Genomic DNA, 20,863 nt, shown 5'->3' on the forward strand with positions numbered 1-20,863 from the left:
GGTTGTATTTTCTCTCTAAAATTGTCTTCCTGAAAGTTAGACGAAGCAAAGTAAAAATAAATAAATGAAATTCTTCAAACAAGTGAAAACCAAGTCTTTAAAATATTTTCTTGGATTTTCAAATTCTATTTGAGTTTTGTCTCTCTTAAAATTAAAAATGCCAAGCAAAGCGAGACCAGCTTGCTAGTAAATAAATACAATTTAAAAAATAGAGGCAGCTCACTGGTAAGTGCTGCTATTTGAGCTATTTTTAGAACAGGCCAGCGGGCGACTCATCTGGTCCTTACGGGCTACCTGGTGCCTGCGGGCACCGCGTTGGTGACCCCTGCCTTAGATTAACTAAAAATATAATTTTATCCTACCTTTATTTATTTGTGTTTTTTCATAGTCTGAAGCAGCGAGCTCCTCCCCCTCGATCATACCAAGACTTCACTTTCGTCAGTTGTTTGACATTCTCGGCACCCGAGGATCTTGTGAGATGACGCTGGCTGCTGCGAGCTCATATTTAAGAAAAAAATCACTAACAGGGCGGACGCAGAGAAACACATTTTATTTCTAGAGACTCCGTACCTACTGTCAAAACTCTAAAGAGCGACAGCACACTTCCTGTCTTCACCATAAAAGACCTGTTTCATGCTGCCTGTGCTAACAAAATAAGAGTCTCAGAAAGCTAGCGTGCACAAGCTAGCAAGCTACGGAGTTTGATGCCAATGTATTTCAGCGACCGCTTTCTCACTTGCTTGCCCACCCGCACACTCACTGACGTCACTCACCTGCTGCCAGACTTTAAAGGGCCACACACATATGCTACTCTCATAACAAAGTGTTTAAAAACCAGTATGCAAGTTGGACAAATGAGATGCCAAATCCAACCACTTTCATGTGGTATTGGACAGAAAGGAGGACTTTTTTTTTCCTCCATTTGAAAATGTGGACGTTATCATCATTACTGTCTAATTCCAATCAATGCAAGTCATCAGAATCAGGTAATACACCAACTTATATTCTTGTCTTTGTGAAAGAAAGACATCTATATGTGTTACACATGCTTGTATTATCATTAAACACCATTAACTTGTTAACAAAAATGTCTCTTTCATAAATAAATAAATATAAATTATAAATAGGAATGTGGTAGATCTCCTCGACTTGGTCAATTGAAAAGTAGCTCACCTGCAGAAAAAGTGTGAGCGCCCCTGATATACTCTATAAATGTTGGTCTTACTTAAATATGCAGACATCCATCCATCCATCCATTTTCTACCGCTTATTCCCTTTCGGGGTCGCGGGGGGCGCTGGCGCCTATCTCAGCTACAATCGGGCGGAAGGCAGGGTACACCCTGGACAAGTCGCCACCTCATCGCAGGGCCAACAGTGTTAAAAAATATGATATGGCTCTCACGGAAATACATTTTAAAATATTTGGCTTAAATGGCTCTCAGCCAAAAAGGTTCCGGACCCCTGCTCTAAGGCCAACCTTAACTCACTTTGTGCAGCCCAGCCTCGTCCCAACTCTACCTCAAATGAATTTAAGGCCGCTTGAGGTCGTAACAAGTAAACCTGCGGAAGGATCGGTAACCTTTCCGCAGCAATGAGCCACCTTCGATGTCTGATTTCTGGCGAATAAATAAATACATGTATGGAAAAGTCTGTAGTCTTGGTAACTTGTGTTTGCAAAAAAGGTAACAGGAAACAAAGGATCGGCACTTACCTTCAAAGCCTACACTTAAAAACATATCGGCCATTCACCGAAATAATTCCCAGGCAATGACTATATTCCGTTCTGTCGACCTCTATGTGAGTCAGCCAATCCTTAGGATGGCAATTTAGACAGTTTCCAATGTGTCTAAATAACATTTCTTCAATTCCACACACCTTCTATTTCCACATTGGTCAACTGATGCTTTGTTTTGCTCAACAGCTCAGCTTGTTGTCATTTCATCCATGTTGACGTTCATCTAAAGATCAGGTAGGGTGCAATTCCGAGTGACTTGGGTGGCCTGATCTGTGGTGCTCAAAGGTTATTGGATGTGAAAACAGAATTTGGATAGTATTAATGTGGATGTTTAGAGTCGCATAATGTTACTGTACTCCACACTAAACTAGAGATGTTGTCACTTATGTTTTGGCAGAGTGGACGCCTTTTTTTTAAAGTTGTGTTGGAGCCACTATGGATTGAACTTTCACAGTATCATGTTAGACCCGCTCGACATCCATTGCTTTCGGTCCCCTAGAGGGCGGGGGTTGCCCACATCTGAAGTCCTCTCCAAGGTTTCTCATAGTCAGCATTGTCACTGGCGTCCCACTGGATGTGAATTCTCCCTGCCCACTGGGTGTGAGTTTTCCTTGCCCTTTTGTGGGTTCTTCCGAGGATGTTGTAGTCGTAATGATTTGTGCAGTCCTTTGAGACATTTGTGATTTGCCATCCATCCATCCATTTTCTACCGCTTATTCCCTTTCGGGGTCGCGGGGGGCGCTGGCGCCAATCTCAGCTACAATCGGGCGGAAGGCAGGGTACACCCTGGACAAGTCGCCACCTCATCGCAGGGCCAACACAGATAGACAGACAACATTCACACACTAGGGCCAATTTAGTGTTGCCAATCAACCTATCCCCAGGTGCATGTCTTTGGAAGTGGGAGGAAGCCGGAGTACCCGGAGGGAACCCACGCATTCACGGGGAGAACATGCAAACTCCACACAGAAAGATCCCGAGCCTGGATTTGAACCCAGGACTGCAGGAACTTCGTATTGTGAGGCAGACGCACTAACCCCTCTGCCACCGTGAAGCCCATTTGTGATTTGGGGCTGTATAAATAAACATTGATTGATTGATTGATTGATAATAAGTACGACTTCTATTTCCTGCTAGATACCCGCTAGCTTCCACGGTAGGCCTTTTTGTTTGTTATCCGCCCATGTGCGCGCTTTTTGTTTGTACCCTTTGTTTGGTTTTGTTCCAGTGTTTTATATTAAATCATGTTTTCTCACTCCATGCCTGCCTCCATCTCTGCATCTTGGGGTTTGTCAACAACAAACTTTGACACACTCAGGATATTTTATATCCACTGTAGATGAACACACTCTCTGCGGGTATTTCATAGTTTCCAATACATCCATTTATTTATTTTATTTTGTAGATTTGGCTAATTTGCATTTGCTTATGAATACATTATTATGTATAGATAACATGCTACCTCACACTTCATGAACAAAACACTCGCTCATTTCATCAATATATTGATGTAGAAAATGTACAATGATGTGTATACTATCTTTAAAAGTCAGCGCACACTTGCATAAAGGCCAGGAAACATCATGGATGTTATTGTTTTTTAATCGCCCATGCCTTCTTTTATAAGACGCACAAGTGTTTACTACTGCACAAAATCAAACAACACACATAAGTAGTCGTAATGATTTGTGCAGTCCTTTGAGACATTTGTGATTTGGGGCTGTATAAATAAACATTGATTGATTGATTGATTGATAATAAGTACGACTTCTATTTCCTGCTAGATACCCGCTAGCTTCCACGGTTGGCCTTTTTGTTTGTTATCCGCCCAAGTGCGCGTTTTTTGTTTGTACCCTTTGTTTGGTTTTGTTCCAGTGTTTTATATTAAATCATGTTTTCTCACTCCATGCCTGCCTCCATCTCTGCATCTTGGGGTTTGTCAACAACAAACTTTGACACACTCAGGATATTTTATATCCACTGTAGATGAACACACTTTCTGCGGGTATTTCATAGTTTCCAATACATCCATTTATTTATTTTATTTTGTAGATTTGGCTAATTTGCGTTTGCTTATGAATACATTATTATGTATGGATAACATGCTACCTCACACTTCATGAACAAAACACTCGCTCATTTCATCAATATATTGATGTAGAAAATGTACAATGATGTGTATACTATCTTTAAAAGTCAGCGCACACTTGCATAAAGGCCAGGAAACATCATGGATGTTATTGTTTTTTAATCGCCCGTGCCTTCTTTTATAAGACGCACAAGTGTTTACTACTGCACAAAATTAAACAACACACATAAGTAGCCGTAATGATTTGTGCAGTCCTTTGAGACATTTGTGATTTGGGGCTGTATAAATAAACATTGATTGATTGATAATAAGTACGACTTCTATTTCCTGCTAGATACCCGCTAGCTTCCACGGTAGGCCTTTTTGTTTGTTATCCGCCCATGTGCGCGCTTTTTGTTTGTACCCTTTGTTTGGTTTTGTTCCAGTGTTTTATATTAAAACATGTTTTCTCACTCCATGCCTGCCTCCATCTCTGCATCTTGGGGTTTGTCAACAACAAACTTTGACACACTCAGGATATTTTATATCCACTGTAGATGAACACACTTTCTGCGGGTATTTCATAGTTTCCAATACATCCATTTATTTATTTTATTTTGTAGATTTGGCTAATTTGCGTTTGCTTATGAATACATTATTATGTATAGATAACATGCTACCTCACACTTCATGAACAAAACACTCGCTCATTTCATCAATATATTGATGTAGAAAATGTACAATGATGTGTATACTATCTTTAAAAGTCAGCGCACACTTGCATAAAGGCCAGGAAACATCATGGATGTTATTGTTTTTTAATCGCCCGTGCCTTCTTTTATAAGACGCACAAGTGTTTACTACTGCACAAAATTAAACAACACACATAAGTAGTCGTAATGATTTGTGCAGTCCTTTGAGACATTTGTGATTTGGGGCTGTATAAATAAACATTGATTGATTGATTGATTGATAATAAGTACGACTTCTATTTCCTGCTAGATACCCGCTAGCTTCCACGGTAGGCCTTTTTGTTTGTTATCCGCCCATGTGCGCGCTTTTTGTTTGTACCCTTTGTTTGGTTTTGTTCCAGTGTTTTATATTAAATCATGTTTTCTCACTCCATGCCTGCCTCCATCTCTGCATCTTGGGGTTTGTCAACAACAAACTTTGACACACTCAGGATATTTTATATCCACTGTAGATGAACACACTTTCTGCGGGTATTTCATAGTTTCCAATACATCCATTTATTTATTTTATTTTGTAGATTTGGCTAATTTGCGTTTGCTTATGAATACATTATTATGTATAGATAACATGCTACCTCACACTTCATGAACAAAACACTCGCTCATTTCATCAATATATTGATGTAGAAAATGTACAATGATGTGTATACTATCTTTAAAAGTCAGCGCACACTTGCATAAAGGCCAGGAAACATCATGGATGTTATTGTTTTTTAATCGCCCATGCCTTCTTTTATAAGACGCACAAGTGTTTACTACTGCACAAAATTAAACAACACACATAAGTAGTCGTAATGATTTGTGCAGTCCTTTGAGACATTTGTGATTTGGGGCTATATAAATAAACATTGATTGATTGATTGATTGATAATAAGTACGACTTCTATTTCCTGCTAGATACCCGCTAGCTTCCACGGTAGGCCTTTTTGTTTGTTATCCGCCCAAGTGCGCGCTTTTTGTTTGTACCCTTTGTTTGGTTTTGTTCCAGTGTTTTATATTAAATCATGTTTTCTCACTCCATGCCTGCCTCCATCTCTGCATCTTGGGGTTTGTCAACAACAAACTTTGACACACTCAGGATATTTTATATCCACTGTAGATGAACACACTTTCTGCGGGTATTTCATAGTTTCCAATACATCCATTTATTTATTTTATTTTGTAGATTTGGCTAATTTGCGTTTGCTTATGAATACATTATTATGTATAGATAACATGCTACCTCACACTTCATGAACAAAACACTCGCTCATTTCATCAATATATTGGTGTAGAAAATGTACAATGATGTGTATACTATCTTTAAAAGTCAGCGCACACTTGCATAAATGCCAGGAAACATCATGGATGTTATTGTTTTTTAATCGCCCATGCCTTCTTTTATAAGACGCACAAGTGTTTACTACTGCACAAAATTAAACAACACACATAAGTAGTCGTAATGATTTGTGCAGTCCTTTGAGACATTTGTGATTTGGGGCTGTATAAATAAACATTGATTGATTGATAATAAGTACGACTTCTATTTCCTGCTAGATACCCGCTAGCTTCCACGGTAGGCCTTTTTGTTTGTTATCCGCCCATGTGCGCGCTTTTTGTTTGTACCCTTTGTTTGGTTTTGTTCCAGTGTTTTGTATTAAATCATGTTTTCTCACTCCATGCCTGCCTCCATCTCTGCATCTTGGGGTTTGTCAACAACAAACTTTGACACACTCAGGATATTTTATATCCACTGTAGATGAACACACTTTCTGCGGGTATTTCATAGTTTCCAATACATCCATTTATTTATTTTATTTTGTAGATTTGGCTCATTTGCGTTTGCTTATGAATACATTATTATGTATAGATAACATGCTACCTCACACTTCATGAACAAAACACTCGCTCATTTCATCAATATATTGATGTAGAAAATGTACAATGATGTGTATACTATCTTTAAAAGTCAGCGCACACTTGCATAAAGGCCAGGAAACATCATGGATGTTATTGTTTTTTTAATCGCCCGTGCCTTCTTTTATAAGACGCACAAGTGTTTACTACTGCACAAAATTAAACAACACACATAAGTAGTCGTAATGATTTGTGCAGTCCTTTGAGACATTTGTGATTTGGGGCTGTATAAATAAACATTGATTGATTGATTGATTGATAATAAGTACGACTTCTATTTCCTGCTAGATACCCGCTAGCTTCCACGGTAGGCCTTTTTGTTTGTTATCCGCCCATGTGCGCGCTTTTTGTTTGTACCCTTTGTTTGGTTTTGTTCCAGTGTTTTATATTAAATCATGTTTTCTCACTCCATGCCTGCCTCCATCCCTGCATCTTGGGGTTTGTCAACAACAAACTTTGACACACTCAGGATATTTTATATCCACTGTAGATGAACACACTTTCTGCGGGTATTTCATAGTTTCCAATACATCCATTTATTTATTTTATTTTGTAGATTTGGCTAATTTGCGTTTGCTTATGAATACATTATTATGTATAGATAACATGCTACCTCACACTTCATGAACAAAACACTCGCTCATTTCATCAATATATTGATGTAGAAAATGTACAATGATGTGTATACTATCTTTAAAAGTCAGCGCACACTTGCATAAAGGCCAGGAAACATCATGGATGTTATTGTTTTTTAATCGCCCATGCCTTCTTTTATAAGACGCACAAGTGTTTACTACTGCACAAAATTAAACAACACACATAAGTAGTCGTAATGATTTGTGCAGTCCTTTGAGACATTTGTGATTTGGGGCTATATAGATAAACATTGATTGATTGATTGATTGATTGTGCATTTTCCAGCGCTGACATATTGTGACACTTCCCCCACTTGAGAAAACAATAGTAGTGTGATGTCGTTGGTCACATGGCCAAGCAGCTGGTGGAAGTGTTACGCTTTTGTGGGTTCTTTGTGAAAATGTCTGATAGCCTGGATGTATAAGCTGCTTACTTTATGTGTAAGTAGGAAACTGCATGTGTGTGTGTGTGTGTGTGTGTGTGTGTGTGTGTGTGTGTGTGTGTGTGCATACATGCACGTGTATGAAAAACAGCAGGATGCCCGTCATGAGGAGTCCAGATGGCTGATGGAGAAAGCTTTAATTTAATCCCTTAGCCAGAAAATTATACCTTCTTCTTTACACAACCATCCATCCATCCATTTGCAACCGCTTGTCCCTCACAGGGTCGTGGGGGTCACTGGAGCCTGTCTCCAAACAAACACAATTTTTAATAAGAACATTGACTATACAGTAGATGAGTGGTTCTCAACCTTTTTTCAGTGAAGATTTTTTTAATTCAAGTACCCCCTAATCAGAGCAAAGCATTTTTGGTTGAAAAAAAGAGATAAAGAAGTAAAATACAGCACTATGTCATCAGTTTCTGATTTATTAGATTGTATAACAGTGCAAAATATTGTTTATTTGTAGTGGTCTTTCTTGAACTATTTGGAAAAAAAGATGTAAAAATAACTAAAAACTTCCATCCATCAATCCATCATCTTCCACTTATCCGAGGTCGGGTCGCGGGGGCAGCAGCCTAAGTAGGGAAACCCAGACTTCCCTCTCCCCAGCCACTTCGTCTAGCTCTTCCTGGGGGATCCCGAGGCGTTCCCAGGCCAGCCGGGAGACATAGTCTTCCCAACGTGTCCTGGGTCTTCCCCGTGGCCTCCTACCGGTTGGACGGGCCCTAAACACCTCCCTAGGGAGGCGTTCGGTTGAATTTGGAATTTTAAAGAGTCGAAATTGAAGATAAACTATGTTTCAAAGTTTAATTTTCTTTTTTTTTCCTGTTTTCTCCTCTTTTAAACCGTTCAATTAAGTGTTTTTTCATCATTTAGTGTTTTTTATCATTAAGTATTTTTTTCATCATCATCATTTATACAAAAACCTTCCGTAAAAGGAAAAAAATATATACGATGGAATGACACAGAAATATTATGTTTAAAATTCAAAAAAAATATTCTGGCAAATCAAGAAAATCTTTAGAATCAAATTTAAATCTTATTTCAAAGTCTTTTGAAATTCTATGTCATCAGTTTCTGATTTATGAAATTTTATAACAGTGCAAAATATTGCTCATTTGTAGTGGTCTTTCTTGAACTATTTGGAAAAAAAGATGTAAAAATAACTAAAAACTTACATCCATCCATCATCTTCCGCTTATCCGAGGTCGGGTCGCGGGGGCAGCAGCCTAAGCAGGGAACCCCAGACTTCCCTATCTCCAGCCACTTTGTCTCGCTCTTCCCGGGGGATCCCGAGGCGTTCCCAGGCCAGCCGGGAGACATAGTCTTCCCAACGTGTCCTGGGTCTTCCCCGTGGCCTCCTACCGGTTGGACGTGCCCTAAACACATCCCTCGGGAGGCGTTCGGTTGAATTTGGAATTTTAAAGAGTCGAAATTGAAGATAAACTATGTTTCAAAGTTTAATTTTCTTTTTTTTTCCTGTTTTCTCCTCTTTTAAACCGTTCAATTAAGTGTTTCTTCATCATTAAGTGTTTTTTTCATCATCATCATTTATACAAAAACCTTCCGTAAAAGGAAAAAAAATGTACGATGGAATGACAGAAATATTATGATTAAAATTCAAAAAAATTATTCTGGCAAATCTCGAAAATCTTTAGAATCAAATTTAAATCTTATTTCAAAGTTTTTTGAAATTCTTTTAAAAATTTTGTTCTGGAAAATCTAGAAGAAATAACGATTTGTCTTTGTTAGAAATATAGCGTGGTCCAATTTGTTATATATTCTAACAAAGTGCAGATTGGATTTTAACCTATTTAAAACATGTCATCAAAATTCTAAAATCTTAATCAGGAAAAATGACTAATGATGTTCCATAAATTCTTTTTTTTATTTTTTTTCCAAAAGATTGTAATTAGCTAGTTTTTCTCTTCTTTTTTTCAGTTGAATTTGGAATTTTTGAAGAGTCGAAATTGAAGATAAACTATGTTTCAAAGTTTAATTTTCTTTTTTTTTTCCTGTTTTCTCCTCTTTTAAACCGTTCAATTAAGTGTTTCTTCATCATTGTGTTTTTTTCATCATCATCATCATTTATACAAAAAAGGAAAAAAAATGTACGACGGAATGACACAGAAATACCCTTTTTATATATATATATATATATATATATATATATATATATTAAAGGTCAGTTGAGCAAATTGAGTCTTGTTCACGAGTGGGGGAAGAGTGGATCGTGAGATCGACAGGCGGATCGGTGCCGCGTCTTCAGTAATGCGGACGTTGTACCGATCCGTTGTGGTGAAGAAGGAGCTGAGCCGGAAGGCAAAGCTCTCAATTTACCGGTCGATCTACGTTCCCATCCTCACCTATGGTCATGAGCTTTGGGTCATGACCGAAAGGATAAGATCACGGGTACAAGCGGCCCAAATGAGTTTCCAGGTCTCTCCCTTAGAGATAGGGTGAGAAGCTCTGCCATCCGGGAGGAACTCAAAGTAAAGCCGCTGCTCCTCCACATGGAGAGGAGCCAGATGAGGTGGTTCGGGCATCTGGTCAGGATGCCACCCGAACGCCTCCCTAGGGAGGTGTTTAGGGCACGTCCAACCGGTAGGAGGCCACGAGGAAGACCCAGGACACGTTGGGAAGACTATGTCTCCCGGCTGGCCTGGGAACGCCTCGGGATCCCCCGGGAAGAGCTAGACGAAGTGGCTGGGGAGAGGGAAGTCTGGGTTTCCCTGCTTAGGCTGTTGCCCCCGCGACCCGGCCTCAGATAAGCGGAAGAAGATGGATGGATGGGTTATGCTTTATAGCAGGGGTCACCAACCTTTTTGAAACCAAGAACTACTTGTTGGGTACTGATTAATGCGAAGGGCTACCAGTTTGATACACACTTAAATAAATTGCCAGAAATAGCCAATTTGCTCAATTTACCTGTAATAAATATATATATAAATATACATGTATAAAAAATTGGGTATTTCTGTCTGTCATTCCGTCGTACATTTTTTTTTCTTTTACGGAAGGTTTTTTTTAGAAAATAAATGATGAAAAAAACACTTAAATTAACGGTTTAAAAGAGAAGAAAACAGGAAAAAAATGAAAATACAATTTTGAAACATACTTTATCTTCAATTTCGACTCTTCAAAATTCAACCGAAAAAAAATGAAGAGAAAAACTAGCTAATTCGAATCTTTTTGAAAAATGTAAAAAATTAATTTATGGAACATCATTAGTCATTTTTGCTGATTAAGATTCATTTTAGAATTTTGATGACATGTTTTAAATAGGTTAAAATCCAATCTGCACTTTGTTAGAATATATAACAAATTGGACCAAGCTATATTTCTAACAAAGACAAATCATTATTTCTTCTAGATTTTCCAGAACAAATATTTGAAAAGAAATTCAAAAGAATTTGAAATAAGATTTAAATTTGATTCTACAGATTTTCTAGATTTGCCAGAATATTTTTTTTTAATTTGAATCATAATAACTTTGAAGAAATATTTCACAAATATTCTTCGTCGAAAAAACAGAAGCTAAAATGAAAAATTAATTTAAAATGTATTTATTATTCTTTACAACAAAAAAAGAAATACTTGAACATTGATTTAAATTGTCAGGAAAGAAGAGGAAGGAATTTAAAAGGTAAAAAGGTATATGTGTTTAAAAATCCTAAAATCATTTTTAAGGTTGTATTCTTTCTCTAAAGTAGTTTTTCTGAAAGTTAGAAGAAGCAAAGTAAAAAAATAAATGAATTTATTTAAACAAGTGAAGACTAAGTCTTTAAAATATTTTCTTAGATTTTCAAATTCGATTTGAGTTTTGTCTCTTTTAGAATTAAAAATGTCGAGCACATCGAGACAAGCTTGCTAGTAAATAAATAAATGATAAATGGGTTGTACTTGTATAGCGCTTTTCTACCTTCAAGGTACTAAAAGCGCTTTGACACTACTTCCACATTTACCCATTCACACACACATTCACACACTGAAGGAGGGAGCTGCCATGCAAGGCGCCAACCAGCATCCATCAGGAGCAAGGGTGAAGTGTCTTGCTCAGGACACAACGGACGTGACGAGGTTGGTACTAGGTGGGGATTGAACCAGGGACCCTCGGGTTGCGCACGGCCACTCTCCCACTGTGCCAGGCCGTCCCATTTGCCAGAATAATTTTTTTGAATTTGAATCATAATAACTTTGGAGAAATATTTCACAAATATTCTTCGTCGAAAAAACAGAAGCTAAAATGAAGAATTAAATTAAAATGTATTTATTATTTTTTACAATAAAAAAGAAATACTTGAACATTGATTTAAATTGTCAGGAAAGAAGAGGAAGGAATTTAAAAGGTAAAAATGTATATGTGTTTAAAAATCCTAAAATCATTTTTAAGGTGGTATTTTTTCTCTAAAATAGTTTTTCTGAAAGTTAGAAGAAGCAAAGTAAAAAAATAAATGAATTTATTTCAACAAGTGAAGACTAAGTCTTTAAAATATTTTCTTGGATTTTCAAATTCTATTTGAGTTTTGTCTCTTTTAGAATTAAAAATGCAGAGCACAGCAAGACAAGCTTGATAGTAAATAAATAAAATTAAAAAAATAGAGGCAGCTCACTGGTAAGTGCTGCTATTTGAGCTATTTTTAGAACAGGCCAGCGGGCGACTCATCTGGTCCTTACGGGCGACCTGCTGCCCGCGGGCACCGTGTTGGTGACCCCTGCTATACGGTGATAATGTATATCTTAGTGGAAATCGGTCAGCTATCACAACATGACTTGATGACTGTTCATCACTCATTTTGACTGCTGTTCAATGTCACTGTCAACTTTACTGCAACATCATCCTAAATGTATCGTCGCAGAGTCACGGTCATCTGGAGAAGAGGGATAACACAAATAATTTGTAGTGTTGTGTTATTACTTGCACGCTGTTGCAGGTCGACAACCGTTTTTGATCCTGCAGCATCAAAACTTCATTTTGACTTGGCTGCATGTGAGAATGTTGCTTTCTAATTGTCTTTCAGCAGGCAGACATGTCTTTGGAGGGGGGGGGGGGTTAATACTCCTGTGAGCTCATCACTGTTATTAATGCTATTTTCTCTTTAATCTTTTATGTGCATATTCAAGAGCTGTGTTCGCTGTCTCCGTAGACAATGCCCTAAATATCCCAGACGCATTCATTACTTCCCATATCTCTAAGGGTTGTGTTCCTTTTCATTCCTCAACAAAGCACTTTTATTTATTTATTTATTTCAACAGTCCGATACCCCATACTCAGGGTATCGGTCTTATTGTGGCGGTCCGCTCCCTGTACGATCAGTGCCAGAGCTTGGTCCGCATTGCCGGCAGTAAGTCGAACACATTTCCAGTGAGGGTTGGACTCCGCCAAGGCTGTCCTTTGTCACCGATTCTGTTCATAACTTTTATGGACAGAATTTCTAGGCGCAGTCAAGGCGTTGAGGGGTTCCGGTTTGGTGACCACAGGATTAGGTCTCTGCTTTTTGCAGATGATGTGGTCCTGATGGCTTCATCTGACCGGGATCTTCAGCTCTCACTGGATCGGTTCGCAGCCGAGTGTGAAGCGACCGGAATGAGAATCAGCACCTCCAAGTCCGAGTCCATGGTTCTCGCCCGGAAAAGGGTGGAGTGCCATCTCCGGATTGGGGAGGAGACCCTGCCCCAAGTGGAGGAGTTCAAGTACCTAGGAGTCTTGTTCACGAGTGAGGGAAGAGTGGATCGTGAGATCGACAGGCGGATCGGTGCGGCGTCTTCAGTAATGCGGACGTTGTACCGGTCCGTTGTGGTGAAGAAGGAGCTGAGCCGGAAGGCAAAGCTCTCAATTTACCGGTCGATCTACGTTCCCATCCTCACCTATGGTCATGAGCTTTGGGTCATGACCGAAAGGATAAGATCACGGGTACAAGCGGCCCAAATGAGTTTCCAGGTCTCTCCCTTAGAGATAGGGTGAGAAGCTCTGCCATCCGGGAGGAACTCAAAGTAAAGCCGCTGCTCCTCCACATGGAGATGAGCCGGATGAGGTGGTTCGGGCATCTGGTCAGGATGCCACCCGAACGCCTCCCTAGGGAGGTGTTTAGGGCACGTCCAACCGGTAGGAGGCCACGGGGAAGACCCAGGACACGTTGGGAAGACTATGTCTCCCGGCTGGCCTGGGAACGCCTCGGGATCCCCCGGGAAGAGCTAGACGAAGTGGCTGGGGAGAGGGAAGTCTGGGTTTCCCTGCTTAGGCTGTTGCCCCCGTGACCCGACCTCGGATAAGCGGAAGATGATGGATGGATGGATATTTATTTCGGCAATCTTCACATAAAACAAAGAACAACAACAACAAAAAATAAAAAAAAAAACACTCATTTGAGCAATGATTGAGCCGAAAGGGTGTAGGTTGAAGCAACGCTTATATAAACCTACCCCATCACAACAAGAACAAGGTTAAAAATATATAAAATCTAAAACATGCTTCACTTATATTACTTTTTTTTTCTCCTTTTCCCTAAACAATATATAATCAACATACATGTAGCACACGTCCCACACACACAGTTCAACATTCAAATCAAACATATACATTTGCACACCCATATATATATACATATATACATACATATATATACATTATATATACACAATTTATCCAAATTCCACACAAAGTGGCAATATATGCATTTCAATATAACCTATATGTACAATTATGAAATCACAAATTGTATCTATATACATATTATATATTATTGTATATTATATTATTATATTATATATTATATTATATTATATATATTTATATTATATTGTATTATATATTATATATTATTGTCTGGGCTTCACGGTGGCAGAGGGGTTGGTGTGTCTGCCTCACAATACGAAGTTCCTGCAGTCCTGGGTTCAAATCCCAGGCTCGGGATCTTTCTGTGTGGAGTTTGCATGTTCTCCCCATGACTGCGTGGGTTCCCTCCGGGTACTCCGGCTTCCTCCCACCTCCAAAGACATGCACCTGGGGATAGGTTGATTGGCAACACTAAATTGGCCCTAGTGTGTGAATGTTGTCTGTCTATCTGTGTTGGCCCTGCGATGAGGTGGCGACTTGTCTAGGGTGTACCCCGCCTTCCGCCCAATTGTAGCTGAGAAAGGCGCCAGCGCCCCCCGCGATCCCGAAAGGGAATAAGCGGTAGAAAATGGATGGATGGATGGCTATTATTGTCTTTCTAAAACAATGTTTGCTCTTCTTTCTTATATTTACTAATGAGAAATGATTTAAAAAGCTTTTTAAACTGGTTTATGTTGGTGCTGTGTTTTATTTCATCCGTTAAACAGTTCCATATTTTAACCCCTGCTATTGTTATACTCGTTCGTTTCTGCGTTGTTCTACAATATTGGATCTTAAAAAGTAGTTCTCCTCTTAAATTATAATTCCCTTCTCTCTGTAAAAAGTGAATCTTTACTTGCTTTATAAATCATTTGGGCAGTCTTGAGTTGGATGAGATCTGCTAGTTTTAAATCAAATGTTTTTATAAATAATCCATTAGTGTGTTCTCGGGGTCCTGTGTTATGTATCAGTCTGGTGGCCCTTTTTTGCGTTATGAATAGTGGTTGGATGTTCGTCCTGTATGTATTTCCCCAAACTTCTAGACAGTAACTCAAATATGGTAAAACAAGTGTACAATAAAGAGTGTGTAATGTTTTCTGATTAAGAATCACTTCTGATTGGAACACCTCAGCTATCACGGAGCTCTCAACACAAAAACACTTTGATCTTATATCGTATCTTATGAAATGACTTTTTATTCCTCGTGGTAAATGATGACTACAGTGTGTTGTCCAGTTTTTGAGACAAACTGCAAGCGAAAGCCACTGTGACAGTGAAACTATTATTGTTTTATATTAAAGGCCAGATGATGTGGCCTTTAATATTATGGACATATGGTACAATTATTATGAGAAAAACAAACTGGAAGCAGGGAACAAAAGACAGTAAGCTAATAGCATCTAACTAAATATAGCTTACCGCAACGCTGCATTGACTAGACAAGACAGGTAGCAATGACAAGAGCGACAAGAGGTGACATCGACAAGACAATAATCTAGCACTCGACTGAAGGACAAAACAGGTTCAAATAGGAAACCAGGCTGATTGACACCAGGTGTGGCCAGGTGCCAATCAGCCGCAGCTGAGGTGAAACAGAGCTCAGGGAGAAAGACAGGAAACTAACAAAATAAGAGCGCTGACGGGAAATAAGCTCTCACTGGATCGGTTCGCAGCCGAGTGTGAAGCGACCGGAATGAGAATCAGCACCTCCAAGTCCGAGTCCACGGTTCTCGCCCGGAAAAGGGTGGAGTGCCATCTCCGGGTTGGGGAGGAGACCCTGCCCCAAGTGGAGGAGTTCAAGTACCTAGGAGTCTTGTTCACGAGTGGGGGAAGAGTGGATCGTGAGATCGACAGGCGGATCGGTGCGGCGTCTTCAGTAATGCGGACGTTGTACCGATCCGTCGTGGTGAAGAAGGAGCTGAGCCGGAAGGCAAAGCTCTCAATTTACCGGTCGATCTACGTTCCCATCCTCACCTATGGTCATGAGCTTTGGGTCATGACCGAAAGGATAAGATCACGGGTACAAGCGGCCGAAATGAGTTTCCTCCACCGTGTGGCGGGTCTCTCCCTTAGAGATAGGGTGAGAAGCTCTGCAATCTGGGAGGAACTCAAAGTAAAGCCGCTGCTCCTTCACATCGAGAGGAGCCAGATGAGGTGGTTCGGGCATCTGGTCAGGATGCCACCCGAACGCCTCCCTAGGGAGGTGTTTAGGGCACGTCCAACCGGTAGGAGGCCACGGGGAAGACCCAGGACACGTTGGGAAGACTATGTCTCCCGGCTGGCCTGGGAACGCCTCGGGATCCCCCAGGAAGAGCTAGACGAAGTGGCTGGAGATAGGGAAGTCTGGGCTTCCCTGCTTAGGCTGCTGCCCCCGCGACCCGACCTCTGATAAGCGGAAGATGATGGATGGATGGATGGATGATGACGGGAAATACTAAACACACAGAGGAAAAACTAAAACACAAACAGTCAGTGGCAAACCTGACAGAGTGCATGGTACGCTTCTACAATATGTCTTTGAAACTGAAAACCACGCATGACGTCTTTTAATAGAGCCATCCTGTCTTGTGTGCTTGCAGAGGGCAAAGATACCGCCGCGTGTTTCCAGTCCCAGCGTGCAGACGAAAACGCTTGTGTGCCCGTGAAAATCGAGCAATGCAGAGGTGAGCAGCGTCACACACTCCCAGCCAAACTCTCTTATTGTGCGACATCTTGGACTTCGTTAACGTTGTTCTCATACGGCCTTCTTTCTTGCCTTCTTCGCCTCATCTGGCATCACAGCGTTTTTGTCCCCGCCCTCATTTTTACTCTCCATTTCTCCTTGGCTTTTTCATTAATTACGTCCTCCCCCTCACGTTAATGCTGCTGCAGTATCTCCTGGCGACGCTTGTTGTACGTCTGAACTCGTATTGGTTCCTGGATTAGAAGAGGCAGGGTTCATCTCAATGTCTGAGTAGTTGAACAAAAAGGGCTGGGTGGTAATGGTGATGTGTCAACCTTTCCGTACCTCACACACACACACACACACACACACACACACACACACACACACACACACACATAGAGAGAGACGCACATAGTTGACGATAACACAATGGAAGCCTTACATGAAGCTAGATGGGACACACACACACACACACACACTAATGCACACTCACACACACTAACCCAGGGCTAGGGAACCTATGGCTCTAGAGCCAGATGTGGCTCTTTTGATGACTGCATCTGGCTCTCGGATAAATCTGAGCTGACATTGCTTAACACGATAAGTAATAAATGATTCCGCTGGTAATCACACGGTTAAAAATCCATCCATCCATCCATTTTCTACCGCTTATTCCCTTTCGGGGTCGCGGGGGGCGCTGGCGCCTATCTCAGCTACAATCGGGCGGAAGGCGGGGTACACCCTGGACAAGTCGCCACCTCATCGCAGGGCCAAGGGTTAAAAATAACGTTCAAAATTAAAAACATTCTCACGCATTTTATTCCATCAATCCAAGAAGTCGCATTAATGGTAAGAAGTGAAGTGAAGTGAATGATATTTATATAGCGCTTTTCTCTAGTGACTCAAAGCGCTTTACATAGTGAAACCCAATATCTGAGTTACATTTAAAGCAGTGTGGGTGGCACTGGGAGCAGGTGGGTAAAGTGTCTTGCCCAAGGACACAACGGCAGTGACTAGGATGGCGGAAGCGGGAATCGAACCTGCAACCCTCAAGTTGCTGGCACGGCTGCTCTACCAACCGAGCTATATTTCATTTATTATTTGTTAGCTTCAGAATAACAATGTTATTAAAAAGAATAGGAGATTTATTATACTCTAAAAATGTTAGTCTAACTTAAAAATGCGCACATTTAGTTGTATTCAGTGTTAAAAATATTGCTAACACTTTAGTATGGGGAACATATTCTAAGTAACAAAGACTTAATTAAGAGTTATTTGGACACTAGGGGACCATATAAGGGTTAGGGTTACTAATAAGCAATAATTCTGAGGTTATAAGGGAAGACTCTTAGTTAATGGCTTACTGCTTGTAAAATAAGGCCATGCAGAAAAAGGCATTAATAAGTACTTAATTAATTAATTAATAAGTACTTAAAAATGACTAATTAAGAGCCAAATGTTACAAATTAGCATGTTAATAAGCAACTATCCATCCATCCATTTTCTACCGCTTATTCCCTTTCGGGGTCGCGAGGGGCGCTGGTGCCTATCTCAGCTACAATCGGGCGGAAGGCGGGGTACACCCTGGACAAGTCGCCACCTCATCGCAGGGCCAAGGGTTAAAAATAACGTTCAAAATTAAAAACATTCTCACGCATTTTATTCCATCAATCCAAGAAGTCGCATTAATGGTAAGAAGTGAAGTATAGTGAATTATATTTATATAGCGCTTTTCTCTAGTGACTCAAAGCGCTTTACATAGTGAAACCCAATATCTGAGTTACATTTAAACCAGTGTGGGTGGCACTGGGAGCAGGTGGGTAAAGTGTCTTGCCCAAGGACACAACAGCAGTGACTAGGATGGCGGAAGCAGGAATCGAACCTGCAACCCTCAAGTTGCTGGCACGACCGCTCTACCAACCGAGCTATACCGAGCTATATTTCATGTATTATTTGTTAGCTTCAGAATAACAATGTTATTAAAAAGAATAGGAGATTTATTATACTCTAAAAATGTTAGTCTAACTTAAAAATGCGCACATTTAGTTGTATTCAGTGTTAAAAATATTGCTAACACTTTAGTATGGGGAACATATTCTAAGTAACAAAGACTTAATTAAGAGTTATTTGGACACTAGGGGACCATATAAGGGTTAGGGTTACTAATAAGCAATAATTCTGAAGTTATAAGGGAAGACTCTTAGTTAATGGCTTACTGCTTGTAAAATAAGGCCATGCAGAAAAAGGCATTAATAAGTACTTAATTAATTAATTAATAAGTACTTAAAAATGATTAATTAAGAGCCAATATGTTACAAATTAGCATGTTAATAAGCAACTATCCATCCATCCATTTTCTACCGCTTATTCCCTTTCGGGGTCGCGGGGGGCGCTGGCGCCTATCTCAGCTACAATCGGGCGGAAGGCGGGGTACACCCTGGACAAGTCGCCACCTCATCGCAGGGCCAACACAGATAGACAGACAACATTCACACACTAGGGCCAATTTAGTGTTGCCAATCAACCTATCCCCAGGTGCATGTCTTTGGAAGTGGGAGGAAGCCGGAGTACCCGGAAAGGAACCCACGCAGTCACGGGGAGAACATGCAAACTCCACACAGAAAGATCCCTTCGTATTGTGAGGCACATGCACTAACCCCTGCACCACCGTGCTGCCCCTTGGCCGTCACAATGTTTGCTAATGTTTTTTTTTCAATTAGTTTTGTCAGGACTGTGACTTGGATTAGTTTTGCTTCTTCGATGCAGAGAATATTTGGAACGAGACAGGCGTGAATGTGAGTACATGATTAATTTATTTACAAACTAAATACAAAAAGGCAAAACAAAGGGCGCGCTCAGTGGCGAATAATAATCCGTACTAAACTCCAAACAAAACAGCACAATGGCATGACTATATACAAATAAAACAAAATATGCTATCAATGGTACAAAACAAACCAAAAACTTGCACAGAGGCATAAATATAAACAAGATCTTACATGGCGTGGTCAAATCAATAATCAGCGTGGCAAGGCAAGGTAGGTGCGTGGTCATCAGGGTTCTGTACACAAGCAGGTAGGCAAGTAGTACACCAAGTAAAGTTCCCAGGCCGAGGAACAGAATACAATGACTTAAATAGTGACTGTGATGATGAGAAACAGGTGTAGGGCTGAGGGCAGGGGCGTGACTTGGAGACCAGGTGGAAACTAATGAGTAACTATGGAAACCAACAAAACCAGGAAGTGCAAAAACGGAAAACAAGAGACCAAAAACAAAACATAACATGATCAAACATAAACCCAGATTAACAGGCATGACACGTCTACACCAGGGCTAGGGAACCTATGGCTCTAGAGCCAGATGTGGCTCTTTTGATGACTGCATCTGGCTCTCAAACACATCGGAGCTGACATTGCTTAACACGATTAGTAATGAATAATTCCGCCAGTAATCGGTGTTAAAAATAACGTTTAACATATAAAACATTCTTATGCATTTTAATCCATCCATCCGTTTTCAACCGCACCTGTTCAATAAGTCACATCAATGGTAAGAAGTCCATCCATCTATTCTCTACTGCTTGTCCCTTTTGGGGTCGCGGGGGTTGCTGGAGCCTATCTTAGCTGCATTTGGGCAGAAGGTGTGTACACCCTGGACAAGTCGCCACCTCATCTCGGGGCCAACACAGATAAACAGACGACATTCACACACTAGGGCCAATTTAGTGTTGCCAAAGAAGTATTTTATTTATTATTGGTTAGCTTCAGAATAAAAATGATATAAAATATAAGACTTATACTCTAAAAATGTAGGTCTTACTTAAAAAATGCATGCATTTAGTTCAGGGGTGCCCATTACGTCGATTGCGAGCTACCAGTCGACCGCGGGGGGTGTGTCAGTCCATCTCCAGCCAGCCTTTTAAAAAAAATAGACCTAAAAATGAGTGATCATCAATCTTCACCAAGACGTCACTTAAATGACATTCACGGTACCGGAGGGTCTTGTGAGATGACGCTGGCTGCTGCAAGATCATTATTATGAAAATATGACCGAGAGGAAGGCGAGAAACACTTT

General features: G+C 40.4%; 1 protein-coding gene across 9 annotated transcripts in view; it reads left to right on the top strand.

Annotated features, from left to right (window-relative positions):
- The window catches only part of fgd4a (FYVE, RhoGEF and PH domain containing 4a), a 195,781-nt gene that overhangs the window by 94,948 nt on the left and 79,970 nt on the right, over window positions 1–20,863 (top strand). For 6 of the 9 annotated variants that reach the window (XM_061917956.1, XM_061917957.1, XM_061917960.1 and 3 more), the window contains exon 2: window positions 16,704–16,787. The exons of 2 other annotated variants lie outside the window; for them this stretch is intronic. In XM_061917956.1, coding sequence (XP_061773940.1) covers window positions 16,704–16,787 — 84 coding nt within the window. Of the gene's footprint in view, window positions 1–1,921; window positions 1,970–16,703; window positions 16,788–20,863 lie in introns of all 9 variants that reach the window. One more of the 9 variants, XM_061917964.1, reaches the window with a different exon arrangement.

This window comes from Nerophis ophidion, linkage group LG12 (assembly GCF_033978795.1).
Source record: "Nerophis ophidion isolate RoL-2023_Sa linkage group LG12, RoL_Noph_v1.0, whole genome shotgun sequence".
NCBI lineage: Eukaryota > Metazoa > Chordata > Actinopteri > Syngnathiformes > Syngnathidae > Nerophis > Nerophis ophidion.